We start from the raw sequence: 20,024 nt of genomic DNA on the forward strand, positions 1-20,024 counted from the left end.
TTACTTATGTTCTACTAAGTATTCAGAAACGATATAGAAATAAAGATTTATGCACATTTATGACAAATTATTGTATATATAATTATATGTAAGTACGATATTGTACAATGTCGTTATAGTATTCTTCGCCCCACCCTTGTTTTTCGTATAGCAATGCTGCACACCTTGATTTCATGCATTACGTACCTTTTCACCTTACGGATATGAGATAGGTCATATCACAACAGGTAAGAAAGTTTCAGTTGTATCATTTTTTTATATACAAACATAGCAAACATAAAGTATATATATATCTATATATGATATTATCTACGTTAACTTCATGATAAGGATTACATATAAATATTTCTCAAAGTTTGGATCCCATGCATATTCGTACTTTATATGTGGTATCATATTTTTTGTTTCATTGAAACTTTATTATCATGTTGATATAGGTATTACTTAACATGATGACTTACCTTTTTTTATTCTAGAGAACCTTATATATATTTCCAGTTTATGTTTATGTTGCAAATTACATGTCCATGGACACTCCCTATTTTTTTTTTTTAAATCACTGTTTAATAACATTTATCACCATATTTAGCATATTTTGCAAATATATATATTTTAATGTATTTTAATATAAAAATTAGTTTAATGTAATTTATGTGAATTGTTTAAATAAAGACATTCTATAAAGTAATAAAATATGAAATATAGATATTTAATATTTTTGAATGTTAATTACATATATATATGATTTGCTCTATTTTTTATTATTTCTTCAGTGAAAATGAGCTCACAAGATACAACTGACCATGTGTCAGCAGTTAATTCACCTAACATATCTGCAAGAACAAAAAATTGGGTCCAATTTGAAGATGAAGCACCTGTTAAAGATAATAATAGTTTAGAAGAGAAAACTAAAACAAATGCACCAGCTGTAATAAAGCCGGAGTCAGTAACAGTAAATGTTGAGAAAATTGGAAAATCTGTTGATAATTCAGATAATCAACAATCAAAAAATCATGAATATAGAGGTGCTGTGATATCAACTGAATCCGTCCAAATTAATTTAGATAGGTCAGGTTTAAGTCGTTCCATTACATCTGAAAGTCCAGATCTGAATTTACCATCTGATGTAAGAGTTTCTGATCCTAAGAGTGCTTCTCTGAAGACCATTGATCTCCGAGATGTATCTAATGGCAGAAGTACTACTAATAATATTATAAGTACACCTATTGGAAACATTAGACAAGGTTTTGCTAATGGGGATACTATAGTTACTCTTTTACCAGTTAATACTAGATGGCCATGGATTACTCCAGCTAAATTTCGTCCAGAATTAGTACCAGAAGAATTAATGGCTCAAGGCTTAACGGTAATTGTTTGATTATATTTTATTTCCTTCACATTGTTTTATAAAAATCAATAATTTTATTTTATATTTTTTTGTATGTAAAGTTATGTATATTTATGTATAAGCTAATGTATTAAATTTTTACAGCTTACAGTAGAGGATTATGTACATATAATGGAGTTGCTTGTGAACGATGTACGTTTCAATATGTACAATGTGTGCTACAAGAGAATTCTTGTGCTTTGGATATTTACTGCATTTATTGTATTACTTGGCTTATTGTTTTCTGGAGTAACTGGTCTTACTTTATTTGGGCTTGGCGTCATGTGGTTAGTCCTCAATGCTGCTGCAATATTTTTTTGCATGTTCATCAAGATAAAATTAAACCACAATCTTGAGAAATGTATGGGTCAAGTGAACAAACATTTACTTCGACATAAAATATTGCTTGGATTGGATGATAGAGGAAAAATTTCATGTCACAAAGTTAATCTCTGCTTTATATACTTTGATACTACAGATTGCATCGTAAGTGTTACTAAATATATGTAATTTATACTTCGAGGCTTAATGTAATTTTTATATGTATTGTATGTTGTTATATATATTATTTTCAATTAAAATTAACAATTTTGTTAAAAAATTGCTTATATTTTGTTACATATCATTTATATAATATATTCAAGAACTTATTTTGTTTTACAATAGAAAAAATTACAAGAAGTTATAGAACGTGAAGAACGCGAAGGAAGAGTAATTGGCGAAGATGGAAATTCTGAAATGCGACGAAAAAGAGAATTGCAACAGCGAATGGATATAGATAACAGTGATATTGTAATACAAGGCAATACAACCACCAGAATTTCTCGCAAGCAGGTATGTTATTTTTATTTTAAGTACTTGTACTATATAAGTTGAATTTATATTTACTTATTTAACATATATTTTCTATAGTATATATGATGTTTTTGTAAAGTACATTTTACAAAAATGAACGGTATTTTTCTCAATTTTATAATCATTCTTACAATATTTTATGTTTTTATAAAATAAACTAAAAAAATATATCAGGGTAAAAGCGAACAAGTATTCTGCCGCTATGTACAACGTTGGGCAAAGGATTATTTACGTCGCCGATTGGATTGGACAGTAGACGAAGAAGGTGGAAATCCTTCTTCACCTCGTCACTTAGCATCGGCTTTATGTCCGTGTCAATATATAGAAGAATGGTTACGCAACAAGCCTCATGTTCAAGGCAGAGATTTCTGTCCTAGCTGGAGTAGTTTTCTTAAAGATAGAGGCATTTAAAGCAAAACTGTTTGATAGATATAAAAATTAAAAACAGTATTGTTCAAAACAATTTTAATAGATTTAATAATTTTTATTTTGAACTTATTGAAATTAATTTTAATATCACCATTACAATGGTTTTTAGCAAGACATCTACATTAAATAAAAGATATTTTAAAAGTCAAAGAATTCAAATAGATCTATAGCTATATTAAAGTGTAATAGCTATATTAAAAATAGACAAATCAAAATTTATATTGATGAATGACAACTAGAAAAACTAACTTATACGAAATATGAAAACTACTCATAATTATGTACTTAACTATACAAGATTTTTACTTGTAACAATATTAATTACAATTAAGTTTACATATGATATTAATAAGTGAAATATTTTTCTAGAATTATTTTTTGGTGATTTGGATTTTTAATGATACACTTGGTATTGTTTTTCTTGATTATATTTTTTGTTGACTAATATGATATTAAATATGATATTACTATTAAATTTTATATTTGTATAAAACTTGTATAATTACACATATATGTGTATGTACTACAAGCTTTATTTTTAGTGTTTTATATAATTGTACATAGTATGTAAATTAAAATAATTCAGAATTGCAAGCTTAATATACATGTATGTAGGAAATATTTCTGTAAAATGGTAAATGGTAAAAATTTTCTTAAAATATAATACAATCTGGGATGCATTTATGTTTGATAATGTTACCGCTTATGCATAACAGATTTTTCAATTTCATCGACTGACTATTGATGTTTAAGAAACGGATTTACATTATTACTATTATTTTGACTCTAGGTTTCTGAATGATGATGGTATGTGTTGACAGGAACGGGCGGAGTTGCTGTTGCTGAGGTATGCATCTCGATGGGCACATCACTTTGTGCGCCGCAGACTTGATCTGGTTATAGACTCACAGGAACGTAATAGAGACATCGCGGGTTTATCTGTTCCACCACGACATTGTGTCTCCGCCCGTTGTCCTTGTCAATTTATTGAGGACCATCTTAAGTACAAGCCTAGAGGCAAGTTAATATTTCGTTCGTTTTTTTTGATGCCGAACTTTGGTGGAAAATAGCTACAATCAGTCATAATTATAATGTAATCATAATTCGAGGTAGTTAGATCTACTTTTTACACATATGAGAAACTTATATTTCATTATGTAAAGAAACAGCAAATTGAAATTAATTAATATTATATAATTAACCGACATAGGTAGTTACTATCACTAGTAACTTTAGATATATACACAAAACTACATATTCTATAATATTGTATTATTTCTTCTAATGATTTGAGATTATAAAAAATTTTGTTTCAGATATTTATATTACACTCTTGTTTAATCTAGCAGTACTTTAAAAATATGCTAATTTATATAATCAGAATTCATATATTTTATATATGATATCAAATTTTCTAAGCTCATTTGTTTCATTTTGCTTTATTTTTAATTAATCCAAATAACATTCACCATTTTACAAAATACAGTGACACATTATGTTAAGCACAAAAAAGTGATAAAAGAGATAGATTGTTAACACTTAAAAAAGGGAAAGCTATAACCATTCCATTATTGTTACATTATTCTCTACAAATCAAATTATTTTAAAATTCTAAAGACATTTAATACATGCTTTTATAATTATAATGAATTTTATAGAGAAATTATATATATATATTATATATGTGATGCTATATAATTTTCCCATAGTAATATTGGGAAGCTTATACTACATAAATTATATGTGATTAAGAGGAATTTGAATATCATAAAACTGAATATCTTTTGACTTGTAAAAAAAAAGTTCCAGTATTCATTTAAGTTAACACAATTTATTCAATTGTAGAAATGATATTAAAACAGCTTAAAGCAATTTGTCATAATTGCGAATAATTGATTATTATAAATGTTGTAAAAAAAATACAACACTGAACTTATATATCTCTGAATTCCGTCCTAATTGAACATATCGATGCATTATGTAAAAAATATAATTAATATATTGTATACTTTTATATTCCGTTTAAAAAATACTTAATACCTATAAATGAATAGAGTTGTTCTACTTTTATATAAAACAAATGTAAAGCACTTTTATATATATATTATTGTTACAGATGTTATAAATAAAAATATACACATAATATATATGTTTTTTTTGGTGGAGGTACAGTTGTAAAAAACCTTTTCATGAAAGTAAATTAACTACTTTGTGTAAGTCGTTTGTCTAGCCTTAAATATCTAGATATACCTTATGTGTATAAATATTTTCCTAAAACATAGGTATTTGTCACTAACCACTGACTAATCCAGGGATGTTACTTGCATGCAGCTGGACAAAAGGCAATACATTTTGATATTTCATTTCAACCATATTTTGTGAGCACATGAAAATCATTCATTAAATAGTATAACTGTAAGTACTATTAAATCTGAATTCTTATCATATATGCAAACATGATATAGGTAATTGCTTTATATGTCACTTATACATATAATTACATTATAACCATAAAAATACCATAACACAAAATAGGAAATGTGTTTTTCAAATACATATTTAATTATTTCATCTACATAATATTTTCATACTTTTAACAAAAGATATTAATTTAAAATTTTGTGCATGATTTTTTCAGGATATCCACCTGGCTTTACATGGTGTGCTTATCTTAATGACCCATTAGTTAGGTATGATATTACAGCAGGTATCCCTAATTAGCAATATTAATGATTGAATGAATGCACAACAGTATTTATTAAGAGATTTGTAAAGATAATCATATTAATATCCATTGTTCTACTATCTGACTTATTTTTTACTATATTCGAGTATAAACACAACGAAGTTCATATCATGGATATAATAGATAATCCAGATAATATAATAAAGAAAAACAAAATACATTTAAAAAATTGAAATTAATTTATTATTTCATATTCTGAAGTACATGTTCAAATATTTACAAAGTATAAATATCATAAATTTAGATAGAGTTTAATTAATGATATTTACTATTGTAACTGTAGTGCCTATGAACTGCCTATAACTATTATAACAATATTATTATAATACTATTATTATAATATATCATGTAGAATATGTAAAGATTTACAATTAAGATTAATTTAAGAAAAATCAATTAATTATATGTATTAAATTATTCAAATATATACATATATACATAATATATAACATACATAAATATATACATATTTTGATATACAAATAATATAGAGGAATAATTATGTATATTTATTTTTATAAAAAGTTAATTATATGTATAATAGAGAGGGTATTAATATTTTATATAAAAATATGTATAAATTAAAATATAAATATATGTATTATGATAAGTATTATTTTGCATAATTAGCTAATTTTTAGTACTTTTAGTAATTAATAATTAAAACAATATGAAATTGATAATGATTATATATTAAAATTTTTTTCATATGAAGGATTAATCAGTTGATTTCAGTAGAATTTATAAATATAAAAAATTTATGTTATTAATGCAGCTTGTGCTTGTTTCTTAATATTGTCTGCAAGTTTTCTTATTTCTTCGTTATCAGCTTTCAGCTGTTGTTCTCTTTCTGCAAGGGTAGTTTCCAAATATCTTAACTGTTGTTTTATACTTAAATACATCTTTACCTTCTGATAGGTATCGGAAGTATTCGTGTTTATTGAATGTTCTCCAAAAGTTTTATCTGGGAACAAAATTTTTATTTTCGCATAGATTAATATTAATAAATAATGACACAATTGTTATAAGAAGTAAACATATATAATTAAGCAAACAAGTTACGACTTAAAACATTAGTTTAATATTCTTATTACAGTTATTTATAGTAAAGTAACGAAGTAAATAATACCTTTATTAATTATTTTAAATGCTATGTCATCTATAGGAGCATTATTAAGGTCTTCTAATATATGTTCAGAATCCGGAATATGAGGTCTCGGTGGTAAATTGTTCTTTTTATTACTAAACATATTTAATTTGATGATGTATTCATACAGGTACACATAATCACTTAAGTCTATTAACATTAATATCATACGAGCTTAGCATAAGCAAATCTGTATCAGAAAGATCAATAGAAAGGTAGATATTTCGTCTGTCTCAAATGTGACTCTTTCCTCCTTCCCCTGTGCTGGAATTTTTTCTTACAGGGATAAGACACATAAGTACATAACAGAACCCACGACCACGGTCATATAAACGGCACTACACTTATATACTGCCGAAACCTAGGGAAAACCGTCCGAAAATTAAGCTGTGACTATTTATGAAAAATCAACATGGAGGACAACAAGGTTCTCGTCCTGCACATGCGTGACATGCTATGAATATTACACAAAACACAGGCACTTTATTCATCTCTGTCTGTCTCGTAAGAACGCAAACTTTGTTGATCTTCCACATTGATTTTTTAAGACTCAATATTCGGTCGGTTTACCCTAGCGAATGCCGAAACGTGATCGAGATCTATTTATATGATCGTACGGCGGAACCTTAAGGGGGGGGAGGGTAAGGTTTTAAAATTTTTTTGCATTTTTTTATTTTTTAATTGAATACATAACATCTTAAGAATATTGTGTCAAAATTTCAAGTCGATTGGAGCAAAATTGACGAAGTTACGAGTATTTTTATACATGTCGGATGATATTACCTACTCGACGCGAGCGTGCTATTGTTACTTCGCAGACATTTTTTTCTCTATATAATACCTAATCTTACCCCCAGATCTATTTATAGTACTTAACGACTTAAATACAAACCTCCTTATACCTGTACTGTATATTTTGTCAGTGTAGAGTAAAAAATTTAGTGTAGGAGTAAATATTCTATTTTCATTAAGTTTTGTGTTAAATTATTACTAAAATGCCTAAAAAAGTTACTAAATCTGATAGACAATCAACTGGTTCGAGATTATATCGACCTAGAAAAATTGTACCTCCGCATAAACGTAAATACGAAGGCACTTCAACAAATAGCGCGTCAACTAAAAAAATAAAAGTGACTGTTGAAGATCAAATTACGAAGGATCATGAAAAATATTATAGGATAATTGATTTTTTATTAGTCTTTTCAACAATTACTACGCTAGTGAAGAGGTGAACCGATAAAATTCGCTTATGAACGTTTTATACCAGATTTTTTAGTATTCAAAACTTTAAAGCGTTTTCCCCACAACTCACGTTTTCAAAGTCGGTGCCCCCAATTACTTCAAAACTACTGCACCAATCTTGTTGAAATTTTGAAAACTACTTCTGTACATAATTTGCGAGGTAATGCTATAGAGTTTTTTCAAATTTGTTAATTATTTTTATTTTAAAATAACAAATTAGCCGAAAATTTTCGCACAAAATCGCGTTTTTTCCTTCAAAGTGTGCCAAAAAAGTGAAAAATTGAAATTTCGAAAAAATCTTCGCAGCGTTACCTGGGGAAAGCTGTTACCTAACGAATGAACTTTAATTTTTTGATTTCTGATAACCCAGCACCACGTTCTGAGGGGCACCGCAATTATACTTTTTTCCGAGACACGTCCGAAAAATTGCTGCCATTGCCGTATTTTTTAATATTTCTCCGTGAAAATTTTATACAATATTCTTCGAATGTCATATTTTAATGTACTATTGGTTTTAAAAAAGAAATTTTAACTGTATCGTCAGAAAAAATTCACAAAAATATGCCTTTTTTTGTACGAATTAACCTTACCCCCCCCCTTAAACAGACCATGGCGTGTATAGGCAATTGACCACACAGGCACCAGTCACAGCTATTACATCTATCGATGCTTTGACATGCATACTAGGGTCTAGGCCCACTTATTGATGCCTATAAGCTCTCATATAGTCGTTAAGAAGGAAATTAAGATTACATCAAATGAATTATAAAGTTACTGATGTTTAAAGTTGGAATACTCTCGTACCAACTTAAATATATCTCCTTTAACTAAGCTCCTTCTTGGAAAAAGTATCATCAATGCAAATTATGTATACATATTAAATGATGCATAAAAATTATGAAAATTTTTTGAGATCAAGAAATATAAATCATTTTCACTATCTTTCGATGTAAATAGTGTGTACTATGTTGAAAGAGAAATAAACAATAAATTATTTTTGATATTATTTAAATTTATAGAAATTTGTATTAAATTTAAGATCACATAATATTTTTCTTAATAAATATATTTTTTTCAGAAATAAATTACGTAGCTATATACTATTATCATAGAGGAAATTCCTCTCTACTATTATCTGCTATTACTATTACTTCACATTCACATTTCGTATTACCAGGTATCACATTTATTATACATTTGTTTTAAATATGTATCTTATCATTTTATAAATTTCTAAGTTTCAAATTAAATATAAATTTTAATATTCTATCTATAAATTTAATAATTCAATTATGGTAATTAAAAAATTCATAATATAAAAGAACAATATATGCAAGATATTTAATTTAAGAATTAATAATTCATCTTCCTAAATACGTTGTCTGTCTTTATGTAAATCTTTCTCTTTTAGTATACGTGTATGTTAAACAGTCAATTGAATTAGATTCATGATATCGCGCAGTTTTCAAACTTCCTTCAGGATCGTGCCGGTAACGTACTACTCTTTGTGTGTTATATCCTTTATATGTTTTAGATATATTAAAATAGATCAAACATTTATGACATAGTAAAATAGAATAAAAAAAGTCATTTCGATACTGTTAATATCATAATATAAATAATTTTTTAGCGATTTCTGTGTAACAACGTAATCAACATGCCTCCAAAACAAACTCGAACTCCAAAGGTTAGACAATTAAATAAATCATACTTTAAATATTTTTATCAGTGTAATAAAACAATAATTTTTGTTAGGATATATATTTTTATAAATGTAATTACAACACTTTGTTCAAGATGTTTTATGTAATTCAGTTATAGAATATGTTACTGCAAAATATTGAGTAATTTATAAAAGAAATATTTATTTTGCTTTTATTTTGAATCAGGAAAATTCTATGGGAATTAAAAGTGAAAAAAAGAATAAAGTAAAATCGGAAGCAACAAAGAAAAGGTCTAAACGTAATACAGATGATAACGAAGAACCTACTGCAAAGCGTTTCAAAACAGACAAAAAATCAGTTTTGAATAGAATAGATACAAATTTAAATGAAATTGATTTTGGTTGTTCAAAGTTAAATGCAAAAGGAAACAAATATAATTTAAAAATTTCCAGTTGGAATGTTTCTGGCATAAGAGCAGTCATTAAAGTATGGTAACAATTTTATTATATTCTGTAGCTTTTAATGAAATTTTATGTCAGTTTGATATTATATTGATTTAGAAAAATGGAATGGAATATATGTTGAAAGAAGATGCAGACATAATTGCATTACAAGAGACCAAATGTGATAAAAATAAGTTACCTGAAGAAGTTAAATTAAATGGATATCATTATTATTTTCTTGAGAGTAAGGATCTTTTTTATAATCTATTTTTATTTATAAAATAACAAATTATATATATGTTATAAATAGGTAAAAAACCTGGATATTGTGGTGTTGCATTATATACAAAAGAAAAACCAATTGATATAAAATATGGTTTAGATAATGTTGAATTTGATAGCGAAGGGAGATTAATTACTGCAGAATATTCAAATTTCTACTTAGTTAATGTTTGTAAGTTATTCAGACTTTATATGGATAAAAATCTGTGGATATTATGTACTAAATTTTGTAACTGTATACAGATGTTCCTAATGCTGGTCAAAAATTAATAACATTGCCAAAAAGATTAAAATGGAACGAAGCTTTTAAAGCTTATGTAAAGAATCTGGATGAAAAGAAACCTGTTATTATTTGTGGTGATATGAATGTTGCTCATCAAAAAATAGGTAGAATTCTTTTTATTCATTAAATTATTTCTTCCTAATTTTTGAAAATTAATGAAATTATAAAAACTACTTTCATAATTCGTTTAGATCTCAAAAATCCAGACACGAATAAAAAAAATGCTGGATTTACACAAGAGGAACGAAGTGGTATGACAGATTTCTTAGATGCAGGATTTGTGGATACTTTTAGAGCTTTATATCCTGATAAGGAAGGTGCATACACATTTTGGTCATATTTTGCTAATGCACGTAGTAAAAATATAGGATGGTGAGTATAAAAAATTTGTTTATTATGAATTTAAATATTAAAAATGTAATCTTCATATTATATTTTATAATATTTTATAATCTTTTATATAGGAGACTAGATTATTTTTTGGTGTCAGAACAAATTAAGGATAATGTTTGTGACAATGTTATAAGGGATGAAGTGTATGGCAGTGATCATTGTCCTATTGTACTTTACATTAACATATAATTAAATATGTATAACTGAATGCATATTTTATAATTATACTATGTGTTCAAGTAATTTACTTTGTTGTATTTAACCTATTTATTTCGTGTTCTAAAAATAAAATTTTATTTGAAAAATATCATTTCATATTTATTATTACAGTAATAACATAAAATCTGATTTTTTTAATAGAAATAAATATTTACAGATAATGGATATCTGAATCCTTTTATTTTTCACTACACTGTGTAAGATACATTTCTAAGTATTATTCAATATATTGAATTAATATAATTTTATTATTAACCTAACATAAATGATACTTTTGAGGCCTAACCTAATGTCAGATATAAAACTTGATACATTTTACCTCTAGTATTTACTACCATTTATGTTTTTTAAATAATTGTTTTCGACGGTTCTGAAATAAATTACAGTACCTTCATTCAAACCTCAATAAATCAACTTTTAACAAAATGTATAACGTAAAAATCTTACGATCCTTTATTAATAATGATTGAAGAATAAAAACAATAACTGTAACAAAAACAAATCGATAAATTTAATTGTAATTGGAAATGACTTCGGCAACGGACAGGATTATTAAATTATATAAATATGAAAGTTTCTTATATTTTCTTCTGTGGACTGGTGCAGTATTATATTCCATTTATAAAGTATTTTTAATTAATTCTTGTAAGAATTTAAGCATTTATTTTATGTCTATCTGTTATAAATGTATATCTATATTTCAAACTATATACATAACTTTTAGATTTTACTAATTATGATGATTTGTATGGTGATTTTGCACCAGGATGGACATGGATTGGAAGGAAACAAGATGTTTCTGATGAAGAATGGAGAATATGGGTACCATTGATGATAAAATTAATACCTTGGTTATTTCTGCATCACTTTATCAGTCATTTTATAAAGATTATATCAAATTCTATGGTGTGACAATTTAGTATTATTCTATATTTTGTTATTTTTCTCTAATTATTTCACTAACAATGTTATATGTTTCTGCAGCTATTGTGTTGTTGGTACATCCTTATATCTTTATTATTTTTGTATTATTGTATTGGAACCTTCAGTATGTTATGTGCATTAATGCATCCAAGTATACTCTATATTTTAACATACAAACGTGGCAAATCTATTATATGGATGATAAATATATTATTTTTATTTATAATACATTTTCTTAAAATTCCGGGTGGTTCCTTCCAAAATACATTGAAATTAAATGATGAAGAACACTACATTTTAACTCATATATTGTGTTGGGTTCAACTAAGAAGCATTAGCTACAGTATGGATAATATAAAATCACATTTAGAAAATAAATGTGATTATATACTCTTTTTTGTACAAAATCTTTTATACAAATTGGCATATTGTTTATATTTGCCTACATTATCCTTAGGACCACTAGTTTTATATCAGGAATTCATTAATTCTGTATGTATCATATTTTATTAAAATCGTGTTTGTTTTTAATTATTGAGAACAAATGAGAAATATGTTTTTACATTCTTACAGGTAAAAGGATCATTTCAATTTTTGAGACCTGCAAATCTTGGAAATTTTCTTTTTAATGTCATTAGATACATTTTCTGGATACTGTTCACTAATTTGTTTTTGCATTTTCTTTATTTTAGTGCAATACAATATCATCCAGAGGTAAAATTATTTTTCTACATATAGTATTTTTCACTGAAAATCTATCTATTTCTTTTCATAAAAACAGGTTATTAAGGATTTAAATCCATGGGCTTTATATGGATTAGGATATTGTATGGGGCAATTTTTTTTAATTAAGTATGTCGTAGTATATGGACTCAATCACACTTTATGTGCAATAGATAATGTAAAAGCTCCCCCTCAACCTAAATGTGTAGCAAGAATTCATTTGTATTCTGACATGTGGAAATATTTTGATCAAGGCTTATACAAGTTTCTTATTAGGTATGATTGAAATATATAAATATGATATGTAATTATAACGAAAATTTTCAAAAAACAAAATATTTTTCAGATATATTTATGTACCTTCATTGAAATCAAATTTTAACAAATTACTCGCCTCGTTTTTATGTTTTACATTCGTTTTTTTATGGCATGGGATGCAGATAAACATTTTTATTTGGGCATTTCTAAATTTTGTAGGATTAAATATTGAAAGTTTAATCAAATTAACTGGTAAAAACAAATATTTTTTAAATGTACGAAAAAGATATCTGTCAGAAACAAATGCGAGACGATTTCATTGCATCTTAGCAAGTCCTCTATTAGCAATTTCTGTAATATCTAATTTTTACTTTTTTGTTGGAGAAGAAATTGGAAATATTTACATCTCTAGAATACTACATGGTACTATTTTATTGTATTTTACAACTTATTTACAACTTTATTATTTCAAATAAAAGTGAACAAATATGTATTATATAATTTTTGTGTAGTTCACAGAGTTGTTTACTTTAAATTTTTGCATGTTTCATTACAGATACATGGTATAGTACATTTGTATTACTCTTCTTCCTTTATTGCTGTTGTCAAGTTTCTATAGATATAAAAAATTGGGAATTACAAAAATATTCAAAACTATAAAAAGCTGAGAATTACACATCACTATACAATATATTTTGAGAAAATGTATATTTTTTCATAATTATATTATCAAATAACTTTTAAACATTTTATTGTTTTAAGTACAAAATGAGTATAAAGATACAATATATAACTAAAATTACTTTTTATATTAACATTGTTATAAACCTTTAACGTTTATTACAAATGATAATAAAAAATTAGTACAAAGTATATGTATGAATATTTTTTTTGTAATTATTATTGTATTTATGATATACTATTAATAACCAACTTTATCATACCTGCAAGGCACATTATATTTCGTAATATATAAATTTTTGCGAAAATAATTTTTTACTTCTTTCCTTTTATGTTTTATATAATATTTAATCAATTCATTTGTTTACATGTTTCTACAGTGATACAGGAAATGCTTCTGTCTTATTCATATACCTTAAGACACTCACATTTTTATTTTTGGAACTTTACATTAAAATATATCTTCATTAAAAAGTTTTAGTTGTACTTTATCTTTAGAAAAGATATACAAATTTTTGTACAAATTTTCAATATTAAGCTTCAAGCAGTAAAAAACCCGAATTTGTTATTTATGCATGTTAATTTCACTATTATTTTTATTCATTGATATTTATAATCATTGTTTTGAGCGAAAGAAAATTTTTAAAAGTCACCTACGTATAATAATTTGAGTTTTTAGAATTTATTTTTCTGTAATGAAATACTGCAATATAAATTACTCAACTATTTTCAGAGAATATATTCAATATATTATATTATTCCTTGAACATTAATATCTGAAGATAATAATAATAAATTGTTTATATATTTTTATAAGAAAACATTGAGAATATGTATAATATCAAGAAAACTTTAAATTTTTATGGAAGACATTTTTGAGCTATATTTGAAGAAATATAAGTATTTCAAAATATTAAAAAATGAATGATTATTTGCTGTTTATAAATGTTGTACATTTTGCGATAAAAATATGATCTATATGTATAAAAGAAGAAAGTGTGCTACAAATAGAAACAAGTAATACATTCTCCATAAATTGCTTAAAATAAATATAAAATATAATAAACAATATTTTTGTAATTCATTTAAGCAAAATATATGAGAACTTAGAAAGCAACCACCAGTGATATTAAAAATTTCTGTTTGACTAAGCAAATTATGAATTTGTACTACATTTTCCAATATTTGGCACACAAACAAATATAATTGTTATTAAGTATCTATATTTCTATTGTAGTAAGTAAATTAATAATAACTTTTGTATAATTGATTTGTTAATATATACATAAAAAATTGTTATAGAAAATTTAATAAACGCTATTTTTTCAACTTTAACATCTGGAATGCCTAATAAAAACTTTGTGACATCTATAATTTGTTTCCAGAAATTATAGGTTAAACAGTTTTAGAAATAATTTTATGTCACTTGAAAACAATATATGTGTATGTATATATATAAATGCATTTTTATTCAATTTTTAAACTTTATTATATATCAAAGCTATGCTAATACTGTGTTTTGTATGATTGAAATCATGTAAAAATATTTTATTAAATGCATTCTTTTTTGAAGAATTATTATTATATATATTGAACTTTCTTTCTTCAAATAATAAAAAATTATTAAATCTACACTTCTTCTAACAATATTTACATATACAAAAATTCAAAACGTTATTGTAGTATTATTTATACTACAAGTGTATTTTTATTAAAACTGTATCTATAGAAATAGGAAATTTATCTTAAAATTATATCTTTTTTAATGCGAATGCCTGATTCAGAAAAAATTAAAAAACTTTTAATGCTTACTTACTTTTCTCAAATATCTGTTCTTTAATTTCAGTATCAGCAGTATTATTTTGATCAATTTTAAGGATATTATTTTGTAACGTATTATTGGTCAACAATAAAATTGTATTTTGATTTTCATTTTGCTTTACATTAATAGCTTGCATGTGTTTATTCAAGAGTGTAAATTTTTTACTTTTATTTAATTGTGTTTTTGATTGGGTTTGTGGAAATATATTAATGCATTTATTTTGTACTACTATACTAGTTAAAGGTTCATTATGAATATATAAGCGTTGCTCAACTTGGTTTAATAACTTTTGATCTTTTTCAAAAACATAATTTGGAGATACAATCACTCGATTCTTTATCAAATTTGTTATAACTGTTTGATAATTGCTTAATTTTTTATCTTCTTGTAATAGACAATCTTCATTTTGGTTCGCTAAGGTATCCGTAATTGATATTGTTTTATTAGTAATTTGATTAATTCCTTGCAATGTATTTAAATCTATTAAGTCTTCTGAAACAATCTCATGGGTCTCCATTTCTTGAAAACGTTTGCAATTAAGAGTAGTAATATCACTATTTTCTTTTTCATATTTGATATGTTCTTGACTAAGTATTATATGTTTATTGCTATCTTTGTTCTTCGTTTTAATATGGGTATCTACTTGCATTAATTTTGTTTGTTGTTCACTTACAGAATTATTGGATTCTTCATCAAAATAATTTTCAGTTTCATTAATTATTTGTATAGGATTCTTAATTTGATTTTCAGAGAACTTAAAATTTTCTTGAAATTCTATACTATTCTCATTTTCTAAATCATTAACTAAGTTGCTATATTCTACTTTAATATATGATGGTGCTTCATTTATATTATGATAAATTATTTCAGGTTGACCAACATTATCATGACATATAATTTGATTATTTCCATCTTTGACTATTTCTAACTTAATATAAGAACCACTTTGCAACTGTGGCAGTTTATCTTCTACTTTATCTGGATATTCATCTGATAAACTATTTTCGTCTTTATTAAAAACTCTATTTTTTATAGATAATTCAGTCTCTATCGATTCAGTCTTATTTAAATGAGGTTCTGAACACACCTCGTAAGTTTCAAAACAATTTTTAATAATTTGTATTGTATCACTTGATTTCCAATTTTTATCACTATCAGTGGCATCATTATTTATAATATATTCCTCAGTTGCAGTATTTTGTAATTGGTCATTATCATTTTGACAATGCATGATTGTTTTTGTTGCAATTATGCCCTCATCTATCATGTGATCTTTATTTGTATTATTCTTTTTCTTTCTATTAGTTCGAACTTTTTGAAAATCTTCTTCCGACAGATACAGCAACTCTCCAGTAGTTGTTAGAACTTTTCCATGTCTTGTTTTTAAATGACGTTTGTAAGTGTTTCTTGTTTTAAATCTGATTAATATAAAAATATCTTTTTTAATAAAAAAGTATTATATTATAAATATTTTTAATATATTGTATTCTACATTTTGCTTACCGTTGTCCACAATCATCACATCCAAATGGTGCTTCACCAGTATGTCTACGTCTGTGTTCTCTGAAATGTGATGGATGCCTAAATTTCTTTCCACAATCAGCGCATGTAAATCGCGTTTGATTTTGATGAATTAACATGTGATATTTCAAACTATGTCTTCTCGTAAAAACTGCTCTGCATATACGACACTCATATGGTTTTATTCCAGCATGACTGCGATAATGAGACACCAATGTTGTAGGTGCTGTGAAACTTCGTGGTGGATTACAAATTCGACATTCGAGATTACTTCCAGTTGGATTTCCCTTTTTCTTTATACGATCCATAAAAGCTAATGCCATTTCTCTTTCCTCTTTACTAGTACCTATAAATTTTGCTTTCCCTTTGGGTTTACTAGTTATAATTTCTGTATTTTTATCACCATTTTCAGTTGGCCATGACATTTCTGGAAATAAACCAAAATATTTATATTACATATGAATAAAGAAAAATAAACATAAATGTATGTATTTATATTATATAATATGACACGATAATATGACACATATAAAGTATTATAGTAAGTAAGAAAATTGTATTTATTGTACCATCCGTACATTTCAATGTTTTCGGATATAATACATGTATTAAAGTATTATAAATGTTTTATCCAGTTACCTGGCAAATAAACGGTATCAGATTTTTGATTGATTTTTTCTGACAATTTTTTGTTAATATGTGGATATTCTTTCATATGAACACTGTCAGCACCAACAACCATAAGTACAATCTACATAAGGAAAAAGATTGTATTTAAAAATTACACAAATTATATTTTTATTTCATATTTACTACTTACATTTTCATCTGTCACATTTTCAAGAGAATTGTTAAATGGTGATGTTTCTTTCTTGCTAGGAATTTCATCTTTTAAGCGTTCAAAATAACTATGATCTCCAAGAACTTTAAAATCCATTCTTTCTGTATCTTTCTGTTCAGAATTATGTATTTTTTTTGAATTTTCTACTGTTTCGACATTTTTCTTTTTATCTAACTCATTAAAAGTAGAATCATTTAACAAAATATTTCTTAAGTAATTTGTTGATTTTTCTGTAATAACATTCTTATTCTCTTTATTTAATGTTTCCTGCGGTTTCCGTGATTGTTGTAATCTGCTTTTCTTACTTTGAGGACTAATTTTATAATTTTTGTAACTTACTGACTTTGCAGTAAAAGTTTTATCTATAAAATATAATTTATGTTTTATAATTAATAGATAACTTCTTTCCTTATAAGCAGGTGTAAATGTTATGTTTACTTACACGCTTCTTTATTAGTTTTTAAATATTCTAAATGTTCTGCTAAATGTGCTTTAATAGACATTCTTGCTCTTCCTTCGCTTGCAAAACTAGTATATTTTTGTACACATCCAATGACAAGAGCACATGTATATGAGTATTGCCTTTTTAATTCATCACTTGTGAAAATAGAAAATTGTTTAACTAATTGTGATGCAGGCATAGAGAGAAGCTGTGGCACATTAAAGGTCAATTCATGGGCCTTCCTTTTTACATAATCTGTTTTTGACTTGCATTGTGATGGTAATAATAATTTACTACGCTTTTTCTCTGAATGTAACGTCTGAGATGCAACTTCTGCAAGCATATCTAATAATGCACCTGGACTATCATTTCCCATAATACCTAAAATGGTCATTATTGCAAAATGAAATGATTTTGTTATTATAGTATACTTTTAAAAAGTTTTTAGAAAAAATTAATATATATTTATTTCGTAAATAAAACAAACCAGTTTATATAATAAAAAATTAATAGTTAATAATTAATAAGCCTACATTTTTCATTATTTAAAATATGACTATACAAATTTTGCAATGTGAAAGAATACATAAACTTATGGAATGAATTTTCGATTCTTTATTAAGGAGTTTCAGTGATATATCTTCATTTTATTCATCGTGCCAAATGTTAATATTTATTGAACAATAAATGTATAAATCTTTATTAACATTATGACATATGACGGTCTTCGAAAAAATTCTTAAATATTAACTTTGTTATTCTATAAAAATAATAAAAAATTTGTTACATTTTTAATATTGCAAAATATTAAAATACTACGAAAAAATTAATTTTTATTTTTTTACATATGGAAATCAAATTTGTTTTTCAAGCGTCATTCTAGCAGACGCCATAAGGACGCCCAGCAGACGGTTTTTCAATTCTTCTTTACTATGTTCTTAACAAAGTATGTATATTTTTTATTAATATTACTACATTCAGGAGATGATAATATCAGTTACATAAAACGAATAAACAAATACCTCCGTTATATGAATTAGAAGCATATTCATGGTTTATTTTGGTGTTCATTATGGGATTTGTATTCGCGGCGTATCTTCATTCCACTGCCTTCTGTGCACAACAGGTTCCTTTTTGTTGCTTCCTTGTTTGCTTCCTTTCTTGTCAATCCTGAGTCCTGAGTTCAGTATTGCCAATCTGTGAAACAAAGATCTGTATACGCATGTAAAACTTGATGTAAAAGTTTGTAGTTTATTTTTATATAACCAAAAATGTTACATCTCCGAAGATGGTTATTTATTTAGGAAACAGATTGTGCAATTTACAAATAAAAAATTTCTATTTTGTTATCATTTATAATTAAGTACATATTACAATATTACAGGTAATATTAAATGTAATGTAAAATTAAATATAGTCTAAATATTAAATATGAGTATCCTTTTATTTTTTATAATCATGTTTTTAATATATATTATTGTTAACCATATCTTTTTGAATAAAATATTATCTATATCAGTTTCTTTATTCAAATAAGTGATATTATATTATATCTACATAATGTCACCATTGTGACTAATTGAACTATCTTTTCAGTTGCTGTAGAAAACTCAAAATTTGTAGGCATCTATGAGTAATTTAAAGAATATATATATATACATATTGATATAGTTATATTTTCAAGTTTGTAATTACGCGTTGTGAATTTGAATATAATTTTAA

General features: G+C 25.5%; 5 protein-coding genes across 9 annotated transcripts; 3 read left to right on the forward strand and 2 right to left on the reverse strand.

The window, feature by feature from the left end:
• Window positions 1-75: 75 nt before the first annotated feature.
• On the forward strand, window positions 76-5,607 carry LOC100741903 (transmembrane protein 268). Of its 4 annotated transcripts, XM_033320451.1 has the most exons (7): window positions 77-227; window positions 774-1,366; window positions 1,493-1,873; window positions 2,054-2,221; window positions 3,493-3,688; window positions 5,003-5,086; window positions 5,310-5,607. In XM_033320451.1, exons 2-6 carry the CDS (start codon window positions 779-781, stop codon window positions 5,059-5,061), a joined length of 1,392 nt encoding a protein of 463 aa, XP_033176342.1. In that variant the 5' UTR covers window positions 77-227; window positions 774-778; the 3' UTR covers window positions 5,062-5,086; window positions 5,310-5,607. The 4 variants fall into 4 exon arrangements, with proteins under 4 accessions (XP_012240376.1, XP_033176342.1, XP_012240375.1 ...); XM_012384952.3 differs by lacking the exon at window positions 5,003-5,086 and having other exon boundaries at window positions 5,310-5,465; XM_033320450.1 differs by lacking the exon at window positions 5,310-5,607 and having other exon boundaries at window positions 5,003-5,272.
• A 481-nt stretch (window positions 5,608-6,088) lies between these two features.
• Window positions 6,089-7,188, reverse strand: LOC100742021 (UPF0449 protein C19orf25 homolog). The gene is made up of 2 exons (XM_003489042.4): window positions 6,547-7,188; window positions 6,089-6,381 (listed from the first exon to the last, which is right to left on the reverse strand). The coding sequence occupies exons 1-2, from the start codon at window positions 6,731-6,733 to the stop codon at window positions 6,176-6,178; spliced, it is 393 nt and encodes a 130-aa protein (XP_003489090.2). The 5' UTR covers window positions 6,734-7,188; the 3' UTR covers window positions 6,089-6,175.
• A 1,691-nt stretch (window positions 7,189-8,879) lies between these two features.
• Window positions 8,880-11,178, forward strand: LOC100742144 (exodeoxyribonuclease). Of its 2 annotated transcripts, XM_012385090.3 has the most exons (9): window positions 8,880-8,983; window positions 9,218-9,296; window positions 9,437-9,493; window positions 9,696-9,956; window positions 10,031-10,157; window positions 10,224-10,367; window positions 10,439-10,582; window positions 10,670-10,850; window positions 10,943-11,178. In XM_012385090.3, exons 2-9 carry the CDS (start codon window positions 9,255-9,257, stop codon window positions 11,058-11,060), a joined length of 1,074 nt encoding a protein of 357 aa, XP_012240513.1. In that variant the 5' UTR covers window positions 8,880-8,983; window positions 9,218-9,254; the 3' UTR covers window positions 11,061-11,178. The 2 variants fall into 2 exon arrangements, with proteins under 2 accessions (XP_012240513.1, XP_003489091.2); XM_003489043.4 differs by lacking the exon at window positions 8,880-8,983 and having other exon boundaries at window positions 9,138-9,296.
• Window positions 11,179-11,323: 145 nt separating this feature from the next.
• LOC100742508 (protein-cysteine N-palmitoyltransferase Rasp) lies at window positions 11,324-13,987 on the forward strand. Its single transcript, XM_024367259.2, has 7 exons — window positions 11,324-11,735; window positions 11,815-11,996; window positions 12,075-12,506; window positions 12,588-12,728; window positions 12,796-13,013; window positions 13,084-13,418; window positions 13,552-13,987. Exons 1-7 carry the CDS (start codon window positions 11,618-11,620, stop codon window positions 13,653-13,655), a joined length of 1,530 nt encoding a protein of 509 aa, XP_024223027.1. The 5' UTR covers window positions 11,324-11,617; the 3' UTR covers window positions 13,656-13,987.
• A 1,447-nt stretch (window positions 13,988-15,434) lies between these two features.
• LOC100742384 lies at window positions 15,435-19,610 on the reverse strand. Its single transcript, XM_003489045.4, has 6 exons — window positions 19,325-19,610; window positions 18,303-18,683; window positions 17,840-18,222; window positions 17,659-17,770; window positions 17,002-17,446; window positions 15,435-16,916 (listed from the first exon to the last, which is right to left on the reverse strand). Exons 1-6 carry the CDS (start codon window positions 19,371-19,373, stop codon window positions 15,485-15,487), a joined length of 2,802 nt encoding a protein of 933 aa, XP_003489093.1. The 5' UTR covers window positions 19,374-19,610; the 3' UTR covers window positions 15,435-15,484.
• Between the last annotated feature and the right edge of the window lie 414 nt (window positions 19,611-20,024).

Source organism: Bombus impatiens, unplaced genomic scaffold, assembly GCF_000188095.3.
Source record: "Bombus impatiens unplaced genomic scaffold, BIMP_2.2 scf_0317, whole genome shotgun sequence".
Taxonomy (NCBI): domain Eukaryota; kingdom Metazoa; phylum Arthropoda; class Insecta; order Hymenoptera; family Apidae; genus Bombus; species Bombus impatiens.

Bases quoted from the DNA above. Each gene is read 5' to 3' on its own strand.
- LOC100741903 (XM_012384952.3), top strand. From the start codon at position 779: ATGAGCTCACAAGATACAACTGACCATGTGTCAGCAGTTAATTCACCT. The intron at 1,367-1,492 runs GTAATTGTTTGA...AAATTTTTACAG, and splicing joins TAATGGCTCAAGGCTTAACG to CTTACAGTAGAGGATTATGT. The intron at 3,689-5,309 runs GCAAGTTAATAT...TGATTTTTTCAG, and splicing joins TCTTAAGTACAAGCCTAGAG to GATATCCACCTGGCTTTACA.
- LOC100742384 (XM_003489045.4), bottom strand. From the start codon at position 19,373: ATGAACACCAAAATAAACCATGAATATGCTTCTAATTCATATAACGGA. The intron at 18,684-19,324 runs GTATTTGTTTAT...TGACCATTTTAG, and splicing joins TTCTAATTCATATAACGGAG to GTATTATGGGAAATGATAGT. The intron at 18,223-18,302 runs GTAAGTAAACAT...TATATTTTATAG, and splicing joins AAAAACTAATAAAGAAGCGT to ATAAAACTTTTACTGCAAAG.
- LOC100742021 (XM_003489042.4), bottom strand. From the start codon at position 6,733: ATGATATTAATGTTAATAGACTTAAGTGATTATGTGTACCTGTATGAA. The intron at 6,382-6,546 runs GTATTATTTACT...TTTTGTTCCCAG, and splicing joins ATTTAAAATAATTAATAAAG to ATAAAACTTTTGGAGAACAT.
- LOC100742508 (XM_024367259.2), top strand. From the start codon at position 11,618: ATGACTTCGGCAACGGACAGGATTATTAAATTATATAAATATGAAAGT. The intron at 11,736-11,814 runs GTAAGAATTTAA...CATAACTTTTAG, and splicing joins AGTATTTTTAATTAATTCTT to ATTTTACTAATTATGATGAT. The intron at 13,419-13,551 runs GTACTATTTTAT...GTTTCATTACAG, and splicing joins CATCTCTAGAATACTACATG to ATACATGGTATAGTACATTT.
- LOC100742144 (XM_012385090.3), top strand. From the start codon at position 9,255: ATGATATCGCGCAGTTTTCAAACTTCCTTCAGGATCGTGCCG. The intron at 9,957-10,030 runs GTATGGTAACAA...ATATTGATTTAG, and splicing joins GCATAAGAGCAGTCATTAAA to AAAAATGGAATGGAATATAT. The intron at 10,368-10,438 runs GTAAGTTATTCA...AACTGTATACAG, and splicing joins TTTCTACTTAGTTAATGTTT to ATGTTCCTAATGCTGGTCAA.